The sequence below is a fragment of the Trachemys scripta genome, chromosome 4, assembly GCF_013100865.1.
Source record: "Trachemys scripta elegans isolate TJP31775 chromosome 4, CAS_Tse_1.0, whole genome shotgun sequence".
In the NCBI taxonomy this organism is placed as follows: Eukaryota; Metazoa; Chordata; order Testudines; family Emydidae; genus Trachemys; species Trachemys scripta.
This window is the reverse complement of record NC_048301.1, coordinates 72,413,649-72,438,346: the sequence shown is the minus strand read 5'-3', so window position 1 is coordinate 72,438,346 and position 24,698 is coordinate 72,413,649. Positions and strand designations below refer to the sequence as shown.

At 51.4% G+C, this 24,698-nt stretch overlaps 1 protein-coding gene across 2 annotated transcripts in view; it reads left to right on the top strand.

Annotated features, from left to right (window-relative positions):
• The first annotated feature begins 288 nt into the window (after positions 1 to 288).
• Positions 289 to 24,698, top strand: part of DGKZ (diacylglycerol kinase zeta) — a 78,089-nt gene continuing 53,679 nt past the window's right edge. Inside the window, exons 1-2 of one of the 2 annotated variants that reach the window (XM_034769552.1) lie at positions 289 to 711; positions 17,160 to 17,258. In XM_034769552.1, coding sequence (XP_034625443.1) covers positions 554 to 711; positions 17,160 to 17,258 — 257 coding nt within the window. In that variant the 5' untranslated portion in view covers positions 289 to 553. The remainder of the gene's footprint in view (positions 712 to 17,159; positions 17,259 to 24,698) is intronic. The other variant, XM_034769553.1, reaches the window with a different exon arrangement.

Sequence of the window (24,698 nt, the reverse complement as noted above, 5' to 3'; positions counted from 1 at the left end):
TCGCTGGGCCTGAGGGGCCCGACCCGAAAGCGGCGGCCCCAGAGCGGGGCTGTCCCCTCCCCGGGGGCTCTGCACCGGCTGCCCCCGCGCCGCATCGCCCCCTTTGCAGCGCGGTCCCGCCTGGAGGCGCGGGAGGCAGGAGCGGGCCCCGCCGGCTGGCTGCAGTGTGGGGCTCAGACGGCAGGTGGGGCTGCCGGCCTGGCGTTGCGGCGCGGAGGCAGCTGCGCGGGCAGCTATCGGGGTCCTCGGGCGCTACCTTGTGCGACTCAGCGCTGCCTCTTCCTGCATCGCTCCGGCTGCCCGCTGGGACGCGCCCGCGGCTGGGGCCCGGCGGGGCATGAGCCAGGCTGCCGGCGGGGCGCGCGGCGGGGGCGGGGCGTGCTGTGCTTTCCCAGCCCCTGGGCCAGCCGGGGGGCCGGGCTGTCTCCGGCGCGCTCCTGCCGCGGCACCGCATGGGCAGGTGGCCCCCGCTGACCGCCGGCACCCACGGGTATGACAGGGGCTCCCGGCGGCAGGTGAGCGCAGAGCCCCTGGGCCGGGTCCGCCACGGGTCATGGAGCCGCAGGAGCAGGAGGGGTGCGCGGGGGCCGGCGCCTCCACCTCCCCGTCCTCCACCAGCTCGGAGATCTCGCTGGAGCCGGAGAAGGGCCCCGCGCTGGGGCGAAGGCACAGCAACAAGAGATTCACGGGGCTCAGGATCTTCGGGCGCAGGTGAGCGGCGAGGGAGCAGCGTGCCCTTGTGGCAACTGGGGCGTGCGGCAGGTAGCCAGGGGCTGCAATGTTCGCGGCCAGACTGTCCCCGGGGCCGCTTGCCTGCAGCTGTGTCTTGATGTGGGCTCTGGTTTAGGATCCTGGGCACCCTAGCCTGGCTTGCCCTAACACAGGTGCCTGTTGTGCTGGTGCACAGAGCTCGCTCCTTCTAAGCTCTGGTCTTAGGGTCAACACTTAAGTTTTGTGGGTATAGCTATGTCACTTACGAGGGGAAATAAATCATGCCCCTAACCAGTGCAGCAGTGCCTGCAGAAGCCCTAGCCAAGTTATACCAGCAGAAAGGAACTTTTTGCCAGTATAGCTTATTTCATTTTGGGAACTGGCTTGAGCTATGCTGTCAAAAAAACTCTTGCTGGTGTAGCTGCATCTCTGCTAAAAGGGTTTGTTAATATAGCTATGGTTTTCTAATATAGACAAGGCCCAAGTCTTTACTGTCGTATTCCTGATGCTGCAACTTGCAGGGTGGGAGATATGTAGATTTTGGAGAGAACAAACTACAGTTTAGCATTTCCAAAGAACTTCACAAGTCAGGCACAACACCTCTTCCCCTTCCCTCATGCTTGCCATTGGACTTCTTTATTTTGCTACTTACTATATGGTTAAACTTTGGAACTCACTGCTGCAATATACTATTGAGTCAGAAAAAGAAAAAACCCACTAGTATAACAGCAGCAGTGACACTGGCTTTTGTACAAGCACAAGGGGTATTGATCCTCGTACTTCAGGGCATCAGTTGATCACTAGGTGGGGTCATCAAGAAATCAGAGGGTATGGTGTCATGAAACTAGCTTCTGGCTGTTGGAAATAGAAGAGGAGGCTACATGGACCATTGCTCTGTTTTTTTTTTGCTGTGGTGAGAGGTTATATGAGGCAAGAAACTCCCTATTATTCATACCCAGTCCATTTCTCCTAGACACATCTTTCCCTTGCTCCTGGGGCCCTCAGATAATACTGTTCACCCTCTGGTGAGCGAACTTGAGCTGTGTTGTTGCTGGTTCACACTTCCTGCTGTTTGCTGATTCCTGTAGAATTTAGACTATATGCTTCTTTGGAGCAGGGACCATGTCTTTGTATTGTTTGTGTATGTACAGTACCAAGTACAATGGGGACCTGATCCTGACTGGAGCCTCTGGGTGCTAATGTAATAGAAATTCTAAATAATCAGATTGGGAATTGTCCCCCGCAAAACTAGTGGAAGAGGTCCCACATGTGGGCTTATGTGGAGAGTCTAGCAGCCCTAGATATAAAGCCCCTGTCTCATCCTCTCCTTAAATTGCACTGGATCAGCCCGCCTTGGAGGTCCGAGAGGAAGCAGGACTGTTCATAGATAATAAGGCCAGAAGGGACCATTGTGACCATCTAGCCTGACTAACACAGACCATAGAACTTCCCCTAAATAATTCCTGGAGCAGAGCTTTTATAAAAACACCCAGTCTTGATTTAAGCATTGTCAGTGATGAAGAATTCACCATGACCCTTGGTAAATTGTTCCAATGGTTAATTACCTTCACTGTTTAAAAATAAAAATAAAAAAATAAAACACAAATTTTCATTATTTCCAGTCTCTTATCCAGTTAGAGATAAGAGCACAGCTGGACTGGAGACAGAGCTTGGCTATCGAAGAGGTGTGTTGGGCGTGGCATCCCAGGAGTCGGTATTAGGGACAGTATGCATCCCAGATGAACAGAGAGGCACATATCAGCTGGGTTGGGGTATGGGGACTGGTGACCAGAAGGAGCTGTTTCTTCAGGTTCCCTGTTGCCCCAGTGTTTGTGACTTGACTTACTGCTTGTGGGGCAGGGGGATCTCCAGACCAGGAAGGGTTGGGTCTCTTAGGGTATGTCTGCACTGGGGGGGGAGGAATCCATAGCAGCGAGTCTCAGAGCCCGGGTCAATTGGCTCGGGCTTGTGCTACAAGGCTCAAAATGGCAGTATAGATACCTATAGTATAGATCAGAGGTTCTCAAACTGTGGTCCGCGAGCTCCATTCAGGTGGTCCGCAGATAGTTCCCTTTAAGGTGTGTGCCTGGGCAGCCGCACATGAAAGAATGAAGGGCTACCCACCTAATTACTGGAGCTGCGCAGGTGTGGCTCCACTAATTAGGTGCCTGGACCCTAGAGAAGATGTAAGGTGAGGTGGTGGCCTTGTGGAGAATAGGGGGTAGGTGGGAGGGGGCAGTGAGGTGAGAAGAGGGGGTTGGGGGAATTTGGGATGTGCAGGGCTGTGGTGGCCAGAGAAAGAGGCAACTTTCCCCAGCTCCAAGTCTGCAGCTGCTGGGGAGAGACCCCCCTTCTTCCCAGCCCCAGCTCGAGGGCTGCCACAGCAGGAGAGAGAGGGCACATCCATTGCATTAGAAAGGTAAAACTACTGGTATTAAAATATGAGTTGTGTGCTTTTATTTATAGAACAAAAAAAAGTTTATTATTAAGGTTTTTTCACATCGCACTTTTATCCAAAGCACTTTACAATAGTTAGCTAATGGTACAAGCAACATATGGAAAGATCATTAAGTGGTCCGCCAAGACCCTCAGCAATTTTCAAGTGGTCTGTGGGGGAAAAAAAGTTTGAGAACCACTGGTATAGATACCTATACTGCTATTTTGAGCTCTGTAGTGTGAGCCTGAGTCAGTTGACCCGGGCTCTGAGTTTCGCTGCCGAGAGTTGTTAGGTTTTGTTTTTGTTTTGTTTTGTTTTTTTGCAATATAGCTGTAGCTGTAGGAGCAGGCACCATGTCTTCCTCTGTATCTTGTGCTCCTTTCTCCTTCATCTCACTGGGCCACATTCCATCCTTCTGCTAAGGAGCTGCTCTTCAGAAAGAGATTTGAGCTCTCTACTTCCTCTTTGTGCAAGTAGCGTCAGTACCACTCGCTTTGATGGGGAGTGTAGGAAGGGGCTGTGTAGGTCTGGGCACCTGGCAAACAGGGTCAGGCTGCTGTCGCGGATTCTGTGCGTCACACATGTACCCTCACTGGGCTGAGCAGGGAGCTCTGTGGGGAGGCTGATGGTGTGGATAGGAGCAGGCCATAATTTCAGTCCTAGAGACGTAATTAGAGGCTCCTGCCCACAAGAGAGCGGCCTAGTGTCTGATTAGGCAGTGAACAATATGCAATGGCAAAGGACTGGACCAGATGTTGTGGTGAGAGCTGGCTGAGTCTGTGTATAATCACATTGGTCAGTGTGGAGGCTGCACTGTGCTCTGTATGGTGGGTGTTACTAAGTGGTCACCTGTATGGTAAGTGTTACTAAGCGGTTGCTAGTCTGTTCACACATTGCAAAATAATTCAAGGTAATAGGTGGTGAATAAGTGTGAATCAAATACACCTTGTTCCTGCCCTCCTGGCCTCCGCTATTCCAGTCCTGGGCAGCCCATATACAGCTCTGACAATGCCCCTTGATCTTGACATACCCGCTCCCCACACCCCGCTATTCCAGTCCTGGGACATCTCCACAACTGAAGCTGCTGACTGTATGAGGGGAGTATGTGAGGGTTATTTTTCCTGGTAATGTCAGAAGTTTTGAGGCAGGTGCAGAATCTTAAAGGTTAAGAGCCTGGCTAAGCCATGAAGTGCCCTGGGGATGAGCTGGACACAAGGGTGATGGGGTTGGTGATGTATTTGGACTCTTAGTGAGCACTTGTGGCACCTTAGAGACTAACAAATTTATTAGAAGAAGTGGGCTGTAGTCCACGAAAGCTTATGCTCTAATAAATTTGTTAGTCTCTAAGGTGCCACAAGTACTCCTGTTCTTCTTTTTGCGGATACAGACTAACACGGCTGTTACTCTGAAACTTAGTGAGCACTGTTTCCTTTGAATCTCTGAATGTAAGTTGAGTAAAGGGAAACTGGGAATCATCCTCCCTCACAGCTCTCTTTCCTGCAGATATGGGACTCTGACTTCTCTGGTTTGTTTCTGCATTCTCAGAGCTGACTGGGTAACAGCTTCTTTTCTCTCTGGGTGTGACAGAACAATCCTGCAGCCCCTGGGAGACATAGGAAATGAGTGACATCTGCCTCCCGCAGAGCATTAAGCCTGCAAGCCTACCAGGCAATGATTGTGATGTCCCCATGGCTGTGAGGCTCTGGGGTGCTTGCTTGTACTCCATTTTCCTTGCCTACAGGCCCTGTGTGCTGCTTCCTCCCCCATCACCCACCTGAATTTGTTAGATTTCCAGTGTTTGCCCCATTCCTCTTCAGCCTTAATGCTCTGGGGCATTAGCTCATTGTTCAGTGTTCTGGAGACTGTTTGATTCCCATCCTCCAGTCAGGAGTCCCCCTCTTTGCTCTCTCTCCCATTCCAGCCCTTATATTGATATGAGCAGGCCTGACATGTTGCCAAGGTGACTCCATCGCAAGGCTGGCTCTAAGCAGAGGGTGAGTGGCAGAGTGGGAGCTGCTTCCTTCTGCTCCGGTTTCAGATTTGGTGGCAGAGGCTGGCACAGTGCATGATGCCATCTCTGTCCTTCTCCCAAGATTAGATAGTGTCTCTCCCCCCACTTCCCAAGGGGGTACGTGTCCTTGAGAGTATATATACTGCAGTTTTAAGTGCAGCATTATCTGTAGGGAGAGTAAACTGTGTGTGTTGGGGGTGTCTGTGTGGACTCCTTGGTGATGAGGAGGATGGGAGTGTCACACAGGACAGTATAGAACAGGGGTCGGCAACCTATGGCACGCAAGCCGATTTTGAGTGGCACGCAGCTCCCCTGATGCAGTCCCGGCCCCCTGTCCACCGCCCACCGCTCTCCCCTGCGGGGGCAGGAGGCAGAAGCTTGGTTCTGTGGCAGCCAAGCTTCCCCCCTCCCCCGCTTCTTCCCCCAGCGTGGTGCTTTCCTGCCCCCCCTCCTCTCCTTCCCGGGCCAATCAGCTGATGGCCCTAGCGAGGGGGAGGGGGAAGAGTGGCAACGTGCACAGAGCTCTGTAGAGGAGGCAGAGAGAGGTAGGGACGGAGCCTGGGGGAAGGGGGTGGAACAGGGCATATCCCTTCCAACCCCCTGCCATAAGCCGTTCAGGGCAGGGGGCTGGGAGCACCCCTACGAGCCGAGCACCTCAGCCCTCTGCCCTGACCCCCCCACACACTCAGCCTTCTGCCCTGCACCCCCCACAGCCCCTAACCCTCTGATCTGAACCCCCCCACACACACACCCCAGCCTTCTGCCCTGAACCCTCTCCCCCAGCCCTCTGCCCTGACCCCTGAAACACCCACCCCCAGGTCTGAGGTCCCGGCCGCAGGCCCTACTCAGCCCGCTGCCGGCCTAGGTGAAGAGAACCCCAGGCTGGTGGCATAAGATCAGCATTTTAATTTAATTTTAAATGACGTGTCTTAAACATTTTGAAAACCTTGTTTACTTTACATACAATAGTTTAGTTATATAATATAACTTCTAAAAATGTTAAAATGCATTACTGGCACGCGAAACCTTAAATTAGAGTGAATAAATGAAGACTCAGCACACCACTTCTGAAAGGTTGCCTACCCCTGGTATAGAAGGAGGCAGGGTGTGTGTGTGTGTGTATGTGGGGGGAAAGGACGTCCTGCATACTCATGACGTTGTACTATCCAGCATTGCTGGAATCTCCAGTCCAGCTATCTGGTGGCTGTATCCTTTCTTGTACCTCTTCTTTCAGCAGAAGCACCATGCTGGAGGGGTAGGTTGTTCCCCTGTGGATGGGGATGATTTAGATACATCACTTAAGAATCTCAGTCATGGGCACTGCAGAAAAATATAGGGTAGTTAGAATTCAATCTGGGCCTTGGAGAAAGGGAAAGTCCTTGTACAGTGATCCTTGGGGTGGGGTGTGAGTACCGGGTAGAACATCACCTGTGAGCTGCTTCAGTTGCTATGCAAGTGGCTCCCATGTGAATTTCAGAGTTGCAAGTGGGCTTGAGTCCCACCTGATTGGGAGTGAGGTGAGGCTGGCATTTAGTGTATTAGGGGCAGTGTTTTGGGGAGGGATAATACTGGACAGTCTTTATCCCTGGTATGCACTTCCTTCTAACAGTGATTGTCTGAGAAGCGTACACCTCCCTTAGGCTGGAACGTGGCCAGCACATGGGGGTTAAATCCACAGGGACCTTTTGTGACCACAATTGATCAGGAATTTGGGTTTATGTCCTGTCTGAAAGATGATCCCTCCAGCATCACAATGCTCCCTAGCATTTGGGTTCAGTCCTCGCTTATATAGGAGGGCGCCCCTTGCTGAGTCGTCCACACCACTCTCTGGAGCACCTGACTGCTCCTTGAAAGACTCCCATCCTAGCACTGCCCAGACCTGACATTGCTCACTGTAGCTTGAGCTGATGAGATTGTAGCCTCAGGTGACCTGGCGACCGCCTTCTCGCATTCAATCAGGTAAGCAGTGAGTACGTGGAACTACAGGCAATACTGTGTAGGAGAGACTGAGCCAATGCCAGCCCCCCTGCCCTTTGCCTGGCATGTGCCTTCGCCAGCAATGTATGCCCCAGATACCCGCCCACCCAAATAGCTGACACCTGATGTGTCATCGCTACCTCACTGCAATGGAATCCTGCGGGTGGATTGCAGCGTAGCTTAAGCTGCTTACTCAGTGGTTTGAGCATTGGCCTGCTAAACCCAGGGTTGTGAGTTCAGTCCTAGAGGGGGCCACCTAGGGATCTGGGGCAAAATCAGTATTTGGTCCTGCTAGTGAAGGCAGGGGGCTGGACTCAATGACCTTTCAGGGTCCCTTCCAGCTCTATGAGATAGGTATATCTCCATATATTAGTAACCACACTCACGTCTCATAAAAATGCAGTGTCACTGGAGGGGCAACAAATCCAAACGGTGAGGGCATTCTCTCTGCTTCCTACTCTTTTCTCTGGGATCCAGAGTGGGCATCAGTGGCATGTGATGCCTGTGAACTTGGTGCCACCTCTCATAAAGTGCTCCCTGAAGAGCTGGGAATGGGCCTGGTAGGCGGAAGAGGCGGTGGCACTGGCTTTCTCTGAAAGCCACAATTGCAGCAAGTTAGGTTCATGCATTCTGAGAACAGGCTTATTTCTGTATCCTGTAATTGCCTTAAAGGGAGGCTCCGGAATTGATACAGACAAGCACACAGTGCATGCATCCGGGTCCCAGATGCCCAATATTTTAATTGGGCTGATGAAGAGGTTGGAGCTGATCAGATGATAAGGAATTTAATCCCCACCACCTTTCTGGCTACCCCACTCCTCATGTTGTAAGTGAGCAGTCAGAATGAAGTCCCTCCCACGTGGGGGGAGGGGTGCATGTGATGGGGATTAAATCCTTTCCTAACCTTCCTTGCCCTATAGGTGAGCAGTTGAAATAGGGCCCCATCCATGGAGTGTAATGGGTTCTTTGTGAGAGGAGGTAAATAGGGTGATCAGACCAAACACTGAGAATTATAAACCATGGGGATGTTAATGATCAGCAGTGATGGCGGTACAAGCCCCAGTCCAGGCTTGTAGATGGAGCTGCCAGCTAGCTTGTGGTATGAATCTGGCTGATCTCCTTCCCTTGGCACTGTGCTGTCACACTGTGACCCTGGGAACAGGGTGAGAGGAGCAGTTACGCTAGGGAAGGTCTGTGGGGTGAGGCAGTGTGCTGGCAAACATGAAACCAAAGCATGCTCCCGCCTACGCCTCTCTGAGGTGTTACTCAGTTTGGGGACTTGGCGTCTCTTTATTTCATGTATGTGCGGAGGTGGGTGAGAGGAGCCTCTGACAGCCTCTGCTGGGCTGTCTCCTCCTGCCCCGGTTCCCATTGCACTAACTGTATTGTTCACTGTCCTCTTTAATTGGCCACCTTTCTGTATGTGAACTCATCTAAATCTGCTACCAAATTTTCAGTCTGTTGCTCTTGTCACAAACCAAGGGGCCTTGCCGCAGAATATGGGCCCAGTTTGCTGCAGAGTAGTACATGGGGCCTTGTATATATCTCCATGCTGTTGCCAGGGAAAAGCAGCTAATGGTGCAGGGACCTTGCAGTGGACTGGTTCCAGGAACCAAGAGACCTGTATGGCAGGGGTTCTCAAACTGGGGGTTGGAACCCCTCGGGGGTCATGAGGTTATTATTTGGGGGGTCGCGAGCTGTCAACCTCCACCCCAAACCCCGCTTTGCCTCCAGCATTTACAATGATGTTACAAATTAAAAACACTTTTTTATATATTTAAGGGGGGGTGGTGCACTCAGAGGCTTGCTATGGGGAAAGGGGTCACCAGAACAAAAGTTTGAGAATCAATGCTGTATGGAGATCAGACAGCCATGGGGATGACCTAGAATTTAAAGATTAAAGCCTGCAAACTGCTGTGATCCAAGCAGAGCACCCGTCAAGAATTCAACGCAGGAGTCCCACAGGGACTTCAGCGACAGCTGCACCTGGATGTGGCTCTTGAGCAGGGGGTGGGAAAAGACACCTCCCTCCCCACCCACCCCCACACACATACTAGCTGGGGTCCCGGAAGCCACCCATGGTGAACCCTTCAACCTCGGGTTCTTCCCGTTCCTTTCACTTCACAGATAATGAGCATGGTCAGGGAAAAGGGAAGAAGGGCTTTGCTGTTTGCGTGCCTGTGCAGGAGCCAATGCTTGGGCTCCTGAGCTGAGCTGCATCTGCAGGAGTTTCGGACAGCTGCTCCTCTCCTGCTGACACTTCTGTTTGGTTGTGGGGGAGGTGACAAGCTACAGCTCCTGCTTGTGCTGCCTTGCAGAGGTCAGAGCAGTGGGCTGTCTGTGTCTCCATGCTTGCTGCTGTGGAGAAGGTGGCAGGTCTCCTAATCTGATTAGGCGCCAGAGTGTGCCTTCCAGGAAACTCTGTAATCCGGTCAAGGGGACAAGAGACCCAGGGGAGGGCTACAAACCCCTTTGTCCTGGGGGAGTGGGCCCTTCATTAGAGTGCAGAGGGGAACATTCAGGGCCATCCTTACCCATACGCAAAGAACACAGCTGTGTAAGGCACCAGGAAATTTGGGGCACCAAATTGCTCCAAACTTCGTGGTGCCCTACGCAGCTGCATGCTGCTCCAGCGGCCAGCCCGATCCCCAGCTGGCTGAGCTGCCCAGGAAAGCCGCCCCCATCCTTGCTCCGCCTCTTCCCCATGGTCCCCATCCCTGCTCCGCCCCAGCCCTGCCCCCACTCCACCCCTTCCACAAAGCCCCTGCTCCGCCCTGCCTCTTCCCACCCTGCCCCGCCCCTTCCCCTGAGGACTGCAGCAGGGGTCGGGCGTGCCCTGCACCCATGGGGTGGTGGGAAATGGAGTGACCCAGCCCGCTCATGCCACCAGTGAGTGCGAGGGTGGCAGTTCCCCCTCCCCCTGAGGCTGGGAGCCAGGGGAGCAGAGCAGAGCCGTCTGGGGCTGGGTCACACCATTTCCCGCTGCCCCGTGAGTGCGGGGTTGGGCCCGCCCTGCAATCACCGGGCGGCAGGAAGTGGAACGACCTGGCCCCAACCTGCTCTGTGCTGCCGGCTCATGCTGGGGGGCGGTTCCCCCCTACTCTCCAAGCCTGCTCCTGCTCCTCCCTCCCTCCCCCCCCCATGGAGACCTGGGGACACGTTCCCCACCCCCAATGGAGGGGCTGCATAGGGCACCAAAATGGCTAGGGACGGCCCTGGGAACATTTCTGCCTGGGCCTGTTTCTCATTTCAGGGGCATTGGCAACTTGTTGGATATTGGTGATGTGGGCCCTCTTTGGGGACTAGAGGCACTTGGGTTGGTACGGGCCATGTCAGGAGGGGTTCTGGGCATTGGAGTTGTGGGTATGGGCCCTATTGGGGCAGAAATGCTGGGTGTCAGGCCAGCAATGGGCCCTGGCAGCAGGGACAGAGGGCCCTGGCAAGGAGGGCAGGAGCTCAGGAAGAGAGAGGGAGAAGAAGTGCTAGGAACAGGAATGATGGAGTGATTAAGGGTCCCTGGTTGGTGGGGGTGAAGAGGCGCTGGGCATTGTGCGGGCAGGGGCATTGGAAATAGTGGGGGAGGAGGGAGCAGCATTGGGTGTTGGTGGACTGGATGCAGGCCCGAACAGAGCGACAGGCAAAGGTTCTGAGGATTAGTAGAATGGGCAGAAGTGCTTGGTATCAGCAAAGAGGGGGCAGACGCTCTGGGGACAGTAGTGGGGTCAAATGCATGTGGTGAGGTGTTGTGAATTGGTTGGGCAGGCCTGGGCCCTGTCAGAAAGTAAAAACACTGAGTTGTGAGGAGCTGGACAGGGCCTGTCAGTGGGGAGAACAGAGGTTCTGTCAGAGGGTGATATGGCTCTGGAAGGAGGGCAGAGATACTGAGTTAGGGCTGGTCTCTTGTGTTGTAATGCAGAGGAGCAGACAGTCTCTCCTGAGACCTGCTGAAGCCTCTAAATATAGCTTCCTTGGCCCTCTGGTTTCATTTGCTGCTGTTCCCAGGTCACCCCTTGAGATGACTCTCAGGAGCCTGTTCTCAAGCATGCACTTGCTGGCTCCTGTGGTGAGAGGGTTGGAGGCTGTTACCTCCTCAAGGTCATTGATTCCAGTGCAGCACAGGTCAGTGGTGAACATCCTTGTCATTTGACGCTGTCAGGCTCTGTACAGCCTCACATGGGCATGTGTCTGCATTGCACAGTCCAGCACCTCTGGTGGGCCTCATTAGCCCCAGTCCATAGTCTTAGCAAAGAAACCAGATAGGTTTTGGGACTTGAATGCCCTTCGTACCCCTACAGCTGGTCCTTCCAGGACGCGACTGAAACACATTGGCAGGATGCGGTGTATCCCACAATTCTGTGGCTATTAAATTCACCCCTAGCCACAGAACTGTGTCCTGGAATCTCTGCTTTTAAATAAATAAATAGTTTCTAGCCGTGGTGGTGGTGAAGGAAACCTCAGAAACGTGAACCCAGGGTAACCAATGCAGCATTGTCTTCCTGAGCTTGTAGAGGGCCTGAAACAATAGCCCCGAGAGAAGTGAACTGTTCTTTCATCTAATGGGCTTGTTATAGGGTGGCCCTGCCTGGAGCACCCTCCTATGACATGCCCCTGCATGACAGGCATGCCTGCCTCAGTTTCCCCCCTATGGTGGCCCGATAACTTCACTTCAGGCTTTTTTGTCTCAATGCTACACCTCGATGGGGTTGGATAATTTAAAACAATATAGTCCAAAAGTCCATAACAAAAGTCCCACACACACAGTCTGTTTCTCACCCCAGTACAAGCAGTCATTAAAACTCAGGACATCTTGTGTGTGGTATGTGGAGCAATGAGGGACTAGTGCCTTCAACCACGCCCAGATCGTCCCCGTCTGTATGCGGATGACCTCTTTCCCCTTCCCCCTCACCATTCCCAGTGGAGTGCAGTCCTGCTATTTTCAGAAGAAACCCCCGGAGCATCCTCCCTCATTTCCCTTGCCTTTCCCAAGTCCTCTGGGTCCAGCTGTCTAGCTCCAAGAGCCAGCAGGCATCTCCCGCTGCTGTTCCCAGCCTTCATCCCTCTCCAGCCTTCTCTGGCCTTGGATCTCTGGCTCAGGAAGGACAGCTGGCTAGCCTCTCCCTGGCTTCCTCCCTCCCCCCACCGTTTCAGCCTCCCAGCCCTGGCTTTGGGTCTATAAGATCAGCCAGTTAGCCCTCTGCTTTAATTCTTGATGATAATTCCTTCGTCTTTGCAGGGAGCACCTGCAAAGCTTTCCCTAGAAACCTCCTCCAGTCTCCTCCTCACTGCTCTGATTCACCGGATGTCACTCCCGACCTTTTTTAGCCCCCAGGTGCTGCCCCACCTTCTTAATTGACCAAACTGGGAGCACCCGTTTTGGCACAGGAGGACTGGACATGCTTCCTTTACAGGGGCCAGCCACTCTGTGATAGGACTGTAACGCTACAGCAAGATGAGTCTGTGGCCTAGTGAAAGTGTGGGGACAGTGAAAATTATACTGAATTCAACATCAAAACAAGCTGCAGCGATCGTTAGACACTTTCACACTTTCCAGCATGGATCGGAAGTAGCTGTAGAATGCTGAGACTTTCTGCAGCAAGATCCCTAGATCCTTCAGTAGAGTTTGGATCTGACTAAGGAGAAAGTTGGGTGTGTGGGAAGCCTGCTTCCTATTCTGTCCCCAGTCTGGGGAGAAATAGAGGCCTCCATCTCCTGGGCTCTTAGTCAGGCATCTTTCATGAGGCTAAAATTCAGCTAATAAAAAGTTAAATTCTGCCTGGTCATGCTGTGCAGGTGGCCACTGCCTCACTCAGGGGAGCTGAAAGCCAGTGTCCGGTGGGAGAAAGAAATGGGAAACAGAGGTTTTTTTTCTCCCTCCCCTCCCTGAATTGGATATATTCAGTGAGACACTGATGTGAAATGCCTGCATTCAGTTTATACTTCATTGGCTTGACAAGCTATACAAACACAGCCAGTGTGTAACGGAGGTGGAGCTCTCAGGTCTGTGTCACAGATGGCATGATCTGCATAGGGCAGGGCTTCACCCTCTGTTTGGGGGTTAATGCCCTATGATAGGTAGCTCAGTGTCATCTCCACAACTCTTCCTTGTCCAGGGCCCAGCTCCTCCTTGTTGCTTTTTTATTCTTTTTTTTGTCCGTGATCATTTGGGGACTTTCTGGCTCCTTCGTGTGCGGACACACTGCGAGTCTCTCCCTGTTATGCTGGTTGAAGTTGCTTCTTGCTAGGTTTGGAATGTGCTTTGTGACTCAGTTTCCACCTCTGGTTTATGATCACAGGTTCTGCATCTGATGAGTCTGTCCATAGGTTTGCACCTCTCCCTGCAATGAGGGATCTGCTGGGGTGAGAGATCCTTGCAGGCAACTGTAGTTATTTGTCCATCCCTATGATTTGGATGTTGGTCTGGTACATAGAGCATCATTCACCTTTGGGAGAGGTTGTATGCTCTCCTGGTTGGGAGGTGAGACCTGACCATGATACTATAGGACTGAAGCATGGTTTTGTTTGAATTTAGTCAAACATCCCAGATTAATCCCCACCAACTGCTCACGCAGTCACATGTGCTTTCTGTGTGCCCTGCAGAACATTCCCTGCTGTCAGTAATGGTCACTAAGCAGAGTAGTTTAAAAGCTCAGCAAACTATTCATGGAGCAGCAGCTAATGGCAAACTTGAGTCACAATGCGAAGGTGGTCACAACCCCACATTTGGGTGTGTTCCAATAAGTGCTGCCCTGACACCATCCCCTAGGGGCATAGAAATCCGGTCCAGGTTCATTTTTCCTCGCACTCCAGGGGCTTCACCCCAGGTCCATTTCAAGGGGGCACAGGATGCTAGGTTCATCTCTTCCCAGGACGGCTATTTGGGGGCAGTCCTGGTCTTGGAAACCAAGTCTGTGCTGGAAGTTTCATGAGTCCATGGGCTTCTGTCCCAGGAAGCTAACAAAGCACCTCACTGCAAAGGGGTTTCCCCTACTGTGGTGCAGCTTGTCTCCACGGGAAGTGCTGGTGCCACAAACAGCCTGTTGTTCACCCGCTGCTGGAACTCTAGTGTGACAGATGGCCCAGGTGCAGTTCCACCGCGTATATCCAGTAGAGTTGATGCTCCAGCTCTTGAAGTCTCCCTTCCCCTTCCTCCTAGGTCACATCTCCCCCTCCTTCTCCTGAAGTCTAGGTCAGGAGCCCAGGGGAGCCTGGAGCTGAATTCTCGTCTCCCCCTAGTGGAGGTTGTCTGGCTCCATTGGTGCGGTGAAGAATCTCAACCCTAATCAACCCTGAAGTTCTCAAGGAGCAGGGGTCCATGCAGATGCTGGTTGGGACCCACTTTCCCCATGTAGCCCTCAGGGGAAGGGGAATGTGCTGGCTGCTTTGTGTGAAAGTTGTCTCAATCGGATTATTTGTATCTTATCTTCTAGTCAGTGTCATCAATGACCAGTGCCTTGAGTTGCTCTGATTCTGCTGTAAGCCTCTTACTGCAAAACCCGGGGTCACCATTAAAAAGCACATCACACCAAGGAGCATTGCTGCAGGCAGTTGGCAACCAGCTGACTGTGTTAAAACATGGGAGGTTCTCCATGGATTTTGCCCCCCTTAGGGGCTGGCAGATGGCAGGATTAAGGGGCTGCTCCACTGGTATGGGGTCCCTCTGTGACTTTCTTTGAGCGTTGAACTGGGATCTGTCTTACTGGGGCATTAACACAGTAGCATCCCTCTCAGCCAGCTCCTAATCAGGGAGGAGATGAGATCCAGCAATCCTTCTTCTCCTCTGTGGAGCAGTAGATCCACCCAGTGTAGGGACAGCAGAGCTTAGGCCAGGGGCTCGGACAAACTTGTTGGGCTGGTTCCTTGCTTTTGTGCTCTTGTGGTGGATGCTGGCGGACATAGGCCTGCTTGTGTCATTGCTCCTCCAGACCCACTTGTAAATCCATCTGCCTTTCTACCTATCTAGGTACTTGGTAGTCCTTGTACCTGCAGTAATCCCCTCCCCCAACAAACACACCCATCCTCTCTTGCTGTCCCATGTTTTCCAGGTGCATGTGACAAGAGCTCCTTTCTTGTGATCTTCCCCATGAGCGTCCCCCTCTCCCCTTCAATAGGGGGCACGGTTACCAGGGGCACAGTGCCATCAGATAGGTGATCGTGTGGTTATTAGATCAGTGGGAGAAGCACATGGAAGCTCCCTGGCTGTGGGACCTCTGTGGGACAGGCAGGATGCTGGCTCTAGGAGCTGCTGGTGTCCTACGGTGGGGGCTGGTGGACTGCCCAAGAGAGAGGCTGGGATGTATGACTGGGTTGGCCTGTGTGGTACATGGGGAGGAGCAGCAGGGCAATTCAAGTTTCACATTTAAGATGGGCAGCACTGCAGTCCTCGACCCCCTCAAGCTGTTCTTGGGGCTGCCTTATAAACTTTGTTTCAAGGATGTGTCATTCAGCTGGAGCTTGGAATCAGAGCTGTGAGTCCAGGTAGCGGCTTTTTATAGACACAGTTATTCATTGGTGACTTGGGTGCTGTGTGTACATCTCATCACTGCCCTGCACGCCGCCTCTAGGAAGTAAAGGAGGACATCACACCTTTTGTCTGAAGCTGCCAGCAAGGACCCAATTGTACAGGTGCCTGACACCAGGCCGTCACCTGCCTGAAAACTTTGACTGTAATTTGAATACTGTGGAGAGTAGGCAGCAGGCTAAATGGGCCCCTTTTCACCTCTAGTTTCTGTGGTGACTAACTCACTGCACACACAGGCCACTCATTTGGTTTGGATTTGAATTGCTGACCGAAAGCCAAGTAAGCCATTCCCACTGCCCCGTCGCCTGGTCGGAAGTGCGACTGCTTTTCCCTAAGGCTGGTCTCCAGAGGTTGAGCTGTGGTGGAATTCAGGGTGCAAATATCTTGGCTCCTGTTTTCCCAGCTGCCCTGACTAAACAAGGCCTTGTGCTGGTTCATGCAAAGTTTGTCAGGTGCCTCAATCATTTATTTGAAATTCAAATCAATAGCTGTGACTAGCAGCCAAGGTGTTGGAGTGAGGGCTGCCAAGGGACAGGAACCAGTGTGGTGCAATGGGCAGGAGGGCGGGGGAGGGGAGCACAGTTCCTTCTGTTAGATCAACCACCTGACTCTCTCCTCCCTCAGCCTTGCTGACAAATATCTGGGTCACACACAGGCAGCGATTGAAGCACATTGACACAGACCCATGCACTCTTGCTGCTCGGAGGGCAGTGCTGCCACCTGGTGGTGAAAGTCAGCTGCTGCATCTATTCTGTTGTCTGAGTTGAGCCTACAGGTGCTGTGAATCAGTGGAAGAGGATATAGAAGAGATATGGTCTAATTTCCCCCCACCCTTGCCGTTCCTGAGGTCCCCACAGTGTTTCCAGAAGTGCAGGAATTAGAGATGTGACCTGAAGGACATCCTGTCCTCCTGGCCAGAGGCTGAGGGGTCCCATGCAGAGGGTCAGTAGTGCAAATTTTCAAACTTTGCCCCATGTGTTTTGGGCTTGGTGGCTGAATGGCTATGGGCATAAACCGGCTCTGCTGCCCACTTACCAGGATAGTCCCAGCTGATGGCAGTAGCGGCCTGAGTGCTGTTTGGTCTTTGCTGGCTGTAAAATGGAAACGGAGGTCTTTCCCTTCCCACCATGGTGTGGCCTTTTATTGTATTTAAAATGAATTTAGTAATGTGGTATTACACCCAAGGCACAGGTATGGGCTCCAGTTGCTGGCTTTAAGCTGCTGGAGTGACTCATAGATGCCAAGGTCAGAAGGGACCATTGTGATCATCTAATCTAATGTGTATAACACAGGCCACAGAACTTCCCCCAAATAATAACTTCCCAGGACTGGTAGTGCATGCACTGGGGGGAGTGCAACCAAGGTGGGGGCCTCAGAGTGCTGGGTGTTGAGGATGGGGGTTAGAGGGCAAGGTTGCTTCATGGTGGGAGGGGAGGCTGTGCATGTCATAGTGCTGGCAGGTGGGGGTATGTGGAGCTTGCTGACCACTCTCTTTGTGTCCCTAGACTCCACCTGCCCCACAAAGGCGTCCTCCCTTTCCTCCAGGGCAGCCAACCCAGCCGTTGGGGATCCAGGAGGATAAAGCACAGGCCAGCAGTGTATAAGTATGTGGCATTTTTATTAGCTTGCCCAAGCCGTGTAATTTCGGCAGCTGCAGCAGCATCGCTGATCAAGAGCTCTCCTCCCTCCCACCCGCGTCTCACCTAACGTTACCCTCTCGTGTCTGCACTAAACAAGGCTGCTGAGGGCCAGGCTGCCTGCTCACCTTGTGTGTCCCTAACCTTGTCCCAGAGGGCAGTGCTCTGTGCTGGACTTTAATCTGCTAACATGGCAGCCTTGCCCTGGTTATTCTACTACCGTGAAGCTTGTGACCTTACGGTGTCACTGTCCATGAGCATTTCTGCTGGCTGCAGAGGTGGGGGACAACGGAGCAGCTGGTGGCTCCCCTCTCCCCCCAACAGTTCCGGATTTATGACACCGTAGTGCCTAGAACCATGACAACTGGCACTCTGTAAAGACCTAAGACTGGTAGATGATCTAAATCAGTGGTTCTCAACCCGGGGTACGCAGAGATCTTCCAGGGGGTACATCAACTCATCTAGATATTTGCCTAATTTTACAGCAGGCTACATAAAAAGCACTAGCAAAGTCAGTCCAAACTAAAATATCATACAAACATGGCTTGTTTATACTTCTCTATATACTATACACTGAAATGTAAGTGCAATATTCATATTCCAATTGGTTTTTTTATAATTATATGGTAAAAATGACAGTAAGCAATATTTCAGTAACAGTGGGCTGTGACACTTTTGTATTTTGTGTCTGATTTTGATGGCAAGTAATTTTTAAGTGAGGTGAAACTTGGAGGTACGCAAGACAAATCAAACTCCTGAAAGGGGTACAGTAGTCTGGAAAGATGGTGAGCTACTGATCTAAACAAGACTGTCCACAGGGTTGAGGGAGGGTATTCAGGTCAGATCAGGGCATGAAGCCAAGCTTCAGGAGAGTCTGAGCATGCCAGATATGGTGGGGTATGGATGGGAACCCCTTTGGTCAGGCCATGTCTGGTGTTAAACAAGTTGTGCCCCAGGAGTGAGACCTCAGACCATCTCTCTTCATTGAAGTGGGGCAGGACCTAGAGAGGTGAGTCCTGAGGGCAGATTTCATTGGGTGAGCTGAGGGGGTGTTCCCAGCTCCTGGTCCCAAATTCTCTTTAATTGTTCTTGGTAGTATGGTAGCACTCAGAGGCTCCCATTGTGCCCGCTGTGCTGGGTGCTGCACAGACACACTGGAGCATGTAGTGCCTGCTCTGAAGATCTTTGTTTCCTTGTTTTCGATTAATATGCTTGTGCCATCCTCTCTGCGCAATAACCCCTGTGTTTCCATGTTTCCTGCTCTTCCCTCAGTGCCTTGTGTGGTGGGTGGCAGGTCAGTGGTGAGCAGTGCCTTCCAAGCCAAGTCCCTTTGTGATCCCCAGTCCAGTGTCCCTCCTTTGTTTTAAAAACAAGGAGGAGTCTGGTGGCACCTTAAAGACTAACAGTTTTATTTGTGCATAAGCTTTCGTGGGTAAAAAACCCACTTCTTCAGATGCATGGAGTGAAAATTACAGATGCAGGCATTACATTTTCACTCCATGCATCTGAAGAAGTGAAGTTTTTTACCTACGAAAGCTTATGCCCAAATAAATCTGTTAGTCTCTAAGGTGCCACCGGCCTCCGTGTTGTGTTTGTGGATATTTTGATTTTTTTTCCCCTAACATGGCTACCCCCTGATACTTGACACGTCCTTTGTTAGACCCCAAAGGCTTAATCAAGCAGAGATGTAAGCAGTTCTCTGCTCAGTCTGGGACTTCTTGGAAGTTTTTTGGGTGGAGGCAGTGTGGTCGAGACCCTGCATCTTTGTGTGGCACTCCAGGGGGACAAATGAGCGAGCCCCAAATCTCTGTGAGGCGGAATGAAGAGGTTTGGAAGGAAATGAAGTGCTGCAAATTAAACGCCAGGGGGCGTGGGCGCTCCTCTGTGTTGTGCTCTTAGAGGAGTTTGAGATGGAGGAAAGCTCTCCAGGGCTCAGTGCAGAGTTACTGCAATAGCAGTTTTCTGGTGCTTTGTCCAGCCAGGCTCTACCATCCCCAGTGATGAGACTCCCACCAGGAGATAATTCCTCAGCCTCGTCCATCTTGCTATTGGGACCTTTTTCCAGAGCTCAGCTTGTTGTCCCGTTAGTATGCTTGGCAAATTTGATTTAGATTTTTTTTATCATTTTGATGGACGACACTGATGTTTATTTTTAAGTATTTTTCCCCAGTTTTTATTGATTTAAACTTCTGCAGTTGCGGGAAATTATGGAGGGTCAGACAGTGGGTGAGGGGTGTCAGCCAGCAATTATGTAATGATAGTAGATGTTGAAATTCAGAAAGTTAAAGCTGTATTACCATTCAAACACACACTGTCCACAACAGATGTCCAAATTTTCACCTTAAATCAAACTCCAAGTTCTCACACAGCATTTTTCTTACTTTGCCTCTCTACATTTTGATTATTATCAGTGGAAATATTTTTTGTCAGTTTGTGTATACAGTGAAGTCCACATTTACCAACAAAAATCTTAAGCCTTCCAAACCCAGTGCCCATTGTCACTTCATCTCATGCTCCAAGTTCTGCCCCAAGTTTCTTCTAAGTGTACGTCTTCACTACCTGCCGGATCGGCGAGTAGCAATCGATCTATCGGGGATCGACTTATCGCGTCTAGTGAAGATGCGATAAAATCGATCCCCGATGGCTCTGCTGTCGACTCCGGAAATCCACCGCGGCAAGAGGCGGAAGCGGAGTCGACGGCAGCCTCACAGCCAGGTAAGTCAACCTAAAATACGCAACTTCAGCTACGCTATTCGTGTAGCTGAAGTTGCATACCTTAGGTTGACCGCCACCCCCATAGTGTAGTAGACCTAGCCTAAGTCATCTTCCCTCTTTTGAAATTTACCCCTCCAAACATTTGGAGACTTTTCTGACACATATGCACCTTAGCCCAGTTAGAGAGGCAGATTATTTAGCTTTTTAAAATCATTCCTCTGAGAGGAAGCTCAACAGAGACTGCGCACATGGGTTATTTAGCTCTGGCATGGAGTGGAATGAGTGAGATCAATAGCATTTACCCATTAGCTCTGGCCCCAGTTCCCCTGACGCTCAGGCCTGCCCCTCAGGGGCAAATACGTAGCCAAAGGAAGCCATTAGCCGGCTAACTGGCTTCTATGCTGACAGCAATTCTTGGGTCCCATTATTGTGTATGTTAACCCTTTAGTGCCCATTCCTGCAACATCCACCCAGCCGTTGTAAGACACTGACGCCTGGTGTTTGGATTGCTCTCCTGTACTGGGGCTCCTAGAGTGCTTTCCCCAGCAGTACTGGAAGCGAGTGAGCAAAGGCAGCAGTCTGGGGTTGGGGACACTAGCAGAGTCATCTTACTGTGGGCAAAGGCAGTGTCAAGAAGCAATAGGCAGAAACCTGGCCAGTGGCCAAGTGTCTTTTTCCATGTTGCATGATGCCCTGGACTGCTAGCTCCTATCAGGGTGTCCAGCTGTATAAAAGACAGGAGAGAATATTATGCCATTCTACAAATGAATGTTACCTCCTCGCCTGGAATTTTGGTCAGCTTGTCTCCAAAAGGACAGCACAGAAAAAGAAACAGGCCAGAGAGACCGTCCATGAAAAAGATTAGTGGCCTGGAGAGACTTTCACGTGAAGAGAGACTGAGAATGATAAATTTAGAAAGGAGGAAAATAAGAGGGGACATGATAGAGGTACACAGAATAATGAACGGTCTGGAGGAGGGAAATCGCTCTTCCTTACCCTTTCTCATAATACAAAATCCAGTGGACATTTTGTGAAAGGCAGCAAATTTAGAACTGCTAAAAGGAATTACTATTTACATAATGCATGATTAACCTGTGGAACTCACAGCCACAAATTATAAGTGACACCAAAGATTAAAAACAGGATTAGATGCTTACATGAATAATAATGTTCACAGTTAAATTAGCTAGGAAGGAAACTCCTCCTGGGCATGGGCCAAAACATGCTGTGCTTTGGCTTACGGTTAAAGCACTGGGCTGGGACTCAGGAAGACTGGTTTTCGTTTCCTGGCTCTGCCATGGACTTCCTGTGTGACTTTGGGCAAGTTGCTTTGGGCCTGATTTTTCAGAAGTGCCACTGATTTCTAGCCCTCCAAGTCCTCTCTCTCCTCTTCATTACAGACTCTGCTAGATGGCTGGGCACCTGCAGGAACTGCTGCTTGCTCTGTGGTTACAGGTGCATTTCCCGGAATGGAGCCCAAGCTCAGTTGCTTGGAAAACTTGACTCAGGGCTGTGTGGTGGTGGCTCAGGGGGAACAGCCCTTTGGAGGATCATTGCTGAGAGCTGTGGTTTCTGCTCAGATGCATCAGACTGAAACTGGTGACAGCAATAGAAGGCGACAGAGCCCTTTAGTTTCCCCGTCCAAACTGCACATGGGTGTTAGTCTCTCATGTATGTGGGCTTTAGAAAGAGATTTGCATTGTTGATTCTGTGCAAGAGTTTCTCTTTCCTTTCGAACCGCACTGGAGGGGACACCAGCCCATTTGGGAAGAGAGAAGAGTTCAGCCTCTATGGCCCCCTCAGTTCCCAGGCTCTGTGCTGTGATTGCCATTCATGCACTGGGAACTGGATGAGACCCTCAATTTATTCCACACTGGCCTCTAAACAGTCTTCTGACAGACGGGACTTTGGAGGACTGGATGGGTCCATGGAGGGGCCTTTGGCTGCTTTGCCTTTTCCTAGCACCTTGGAAGTGGAGCATTGCTTGTTCTTAACTCAGGATTATGAAGGGCTTTTCAGGGGGTGGCCAGAATCCAAATGGAGCTGAGCACTTGCTCTTGGGATGGTGGTATTTCACTTGCATGTCCACCTCTTGCAGGGCCAAAACAGGAAGTCTGCTTGTGACATTGTTGAGAAACAGGAATTGATGGAGCCTCTGTTCTCTCCTAGGGCTGTCAGAGCCGCTGGGCCCAGAGATGCAAAGTGTGTCAGTAGGACACAAGTGCCTCTGACTGATCTCTGCAGGGTGAATGTCACTGCCTATGATGGGGGCCTAGAAAGATCTGTGCTGCCTCTCCCAACCACCCTGATCTGGCATCTCACTGACACTTGAAAGCAATGGAGGCCAAATAAATCTCAATTTTTGTGTCTTAAAAAAAATAAATTGGAAAAATAATCCCCCAGTCCCACTATGTCAATCTGGATGATGATGTAGGGCTCAGGAACCACCTTCTGGGTAGCCCAGCTACAATCTGTGCCCCCTTCCTTTCAGCATCACATCCATGCTTGTTACAGCTAGCACCCAACCACTCTGGGAGTGCGGAGGCACACCTGCCTGCCCAAGAAATCCACACTCCCTCCAGATCCTGAGATCAGGCATGCCCTTAAGGATCCTTAGGAACATCATGCAGAGCTAATGGCTGTTGTTGTTCATAGCTAGAAGGGACAAGTACTTGGGGCAGGAAATGGCCCAGAGCCTGGAATGGAGCTGGCAGGAAAAGGGGTGCTATAGGGGCTGGAGAGGCACAGTGTCTGCTCTCTGCTAGGCCCCTCCCTGCTAGGCCCCTCCCTGCAGATGCCTTTTGGCATCAGAAGGGGAGATATAAGTGATTGTGTTTAGGCAGGGAGTAGGACCACGACAGATTCCTCCCTGTGTGCGAGCTGGGCTTTACTGGAGAGGGAGCTGAGCATGGGCTTCAGCAAGTTAATGTTTCCTGCTGCCTCCCCTTGGGCATCTGCAGAACTCTGGTTCTCTTCCCTGCCAGCAAAACAAAAACAGGACCAAAACCAACTGCATTTTTGCAAAAGGAGCAGCTCTGTACTGCAAGGTTCAAGAATTGCTCATGTCTCGTCCTACCGGCATCTCCTGCTGTTGCTTTGCTAAGACTCTTTGTTCCCTCTGCAGTGACAAAGATCTTGTCAGGATATATAGCTGCATGTAACCGTAGCTGCTGCTCAGCCTTTGGGCCCTGGCTCTCCTCTGGTTAATGGTTTCCTGTGAGCTGCTTTCTAGATACCCATCAGCAGCAAGGCAGCTGGCCCTGTGTTTGACTGTGCTGCTCTGGCAGAAAGAACCTTGACATTTGGTTATTATGAATTCTATAGTCTCTCGCCAGCCCCCAAAGTGTGCTGGGTGCAGTTCAAACCAACGCAAAGAGCTCTCCCAGTCTAATTTTAGAGGTGACATGATGAGGTGAGGGGAACAAACCGCCAAAGGAGACAAGGGGAGAAAAGATGAGGTCCATCAGTAAGGTCATGCAGTGACTCAGTACAGCTATGTGCATTTCTAGAGGCTCTAATTACCAGTGGTTTTGTCTTAAATAACAATAACCACTGACTCACTTCTTATGAATATCGTAGGAAGAGTGAGTCTTCAGTGCCACTCTGCTCTGCAAAATGACTGCAGCAATGGCCCCTTCATGTGTGTCAGTCATAGCTCTGCCGTCTGGTTAGATAGGAATTGGGAGGGGGCTCTGGGTAGAGGGCAACATGAAAAAACTTGGGAGGGAGGGGGTGTACAAAATGTCAGCAGCAGATAACACCCTCCAGCTCCTGCATTCTCTACAGTCGCACCCCCAGGCTACTTTCTGGATGTCGCGGGTGGACGTATTCAACCCTTGGGCAAAGCACCATAACACTTCTACAGGCCACAAGAGAGAATCCTGAGGGACTGACAGGCCCAAGTGAACTCTGATTGATGCAGGGCTATAATCCTCGGTCACTGGTTCCTAGCTGGACCCTGATCAAGGGGACTGGCAGGCTAAGGGGGTCTGGTGAATAGGATACATGGAACCTTTCACTTCTAGGTCACTGGTTCCAGTCCAGCATATGTCAGTAGTGACCAAAGGCTGTTCCCATCTGATACTTGTTCTTTAGCTGCTGTGTGAAATGATTTTGATGGACCTCAATACAGATCCTAGTGAGCTGGTATCCACAGCACATGTACCACCCCTAGCCTGGATGCTAGTCTCCCTCCTTGTTGGTAGACCCAGCAGGGAGGCCAAGAACTGAATGAGCCATGGAGACCTCTTGCCCCAAAGGGGGATCTCTCAGGTGGAGAGGAGGGATGCTGTACTTGACCTGTGGAAAAACAGACACCTCAGTCTCCAGGGTTGTTAATTCGGCAACTTTCAGGAGTGCTAAATTTACTATTTTTTAAATTATTAAATGCTAAGTGAGCAGGAAACCCTCATGCCCCGCCACATCACCACCCCAGCCCCCACCTCTCTATCTCACTGCCTGGGCTCAAGAAGAAACTGTTGTCACATGTACAGATGCAGTTGCAGAAGTGGGTAGTTTGTGAAAGGAACGAACAGGGCATGTGTCCCTCACTGCGTTGCTGCAGGGAGGCTAGACAGGGACTGTCCAACAGGAAGTTCCTTGCTCTCGGCCAGCCTCCAGCCCAGGGTGGTGCCTGGGGCAGGTGGGGGGTTGGGTTGGGATTACTCCGTAAAATCACATCTGAATGCAACA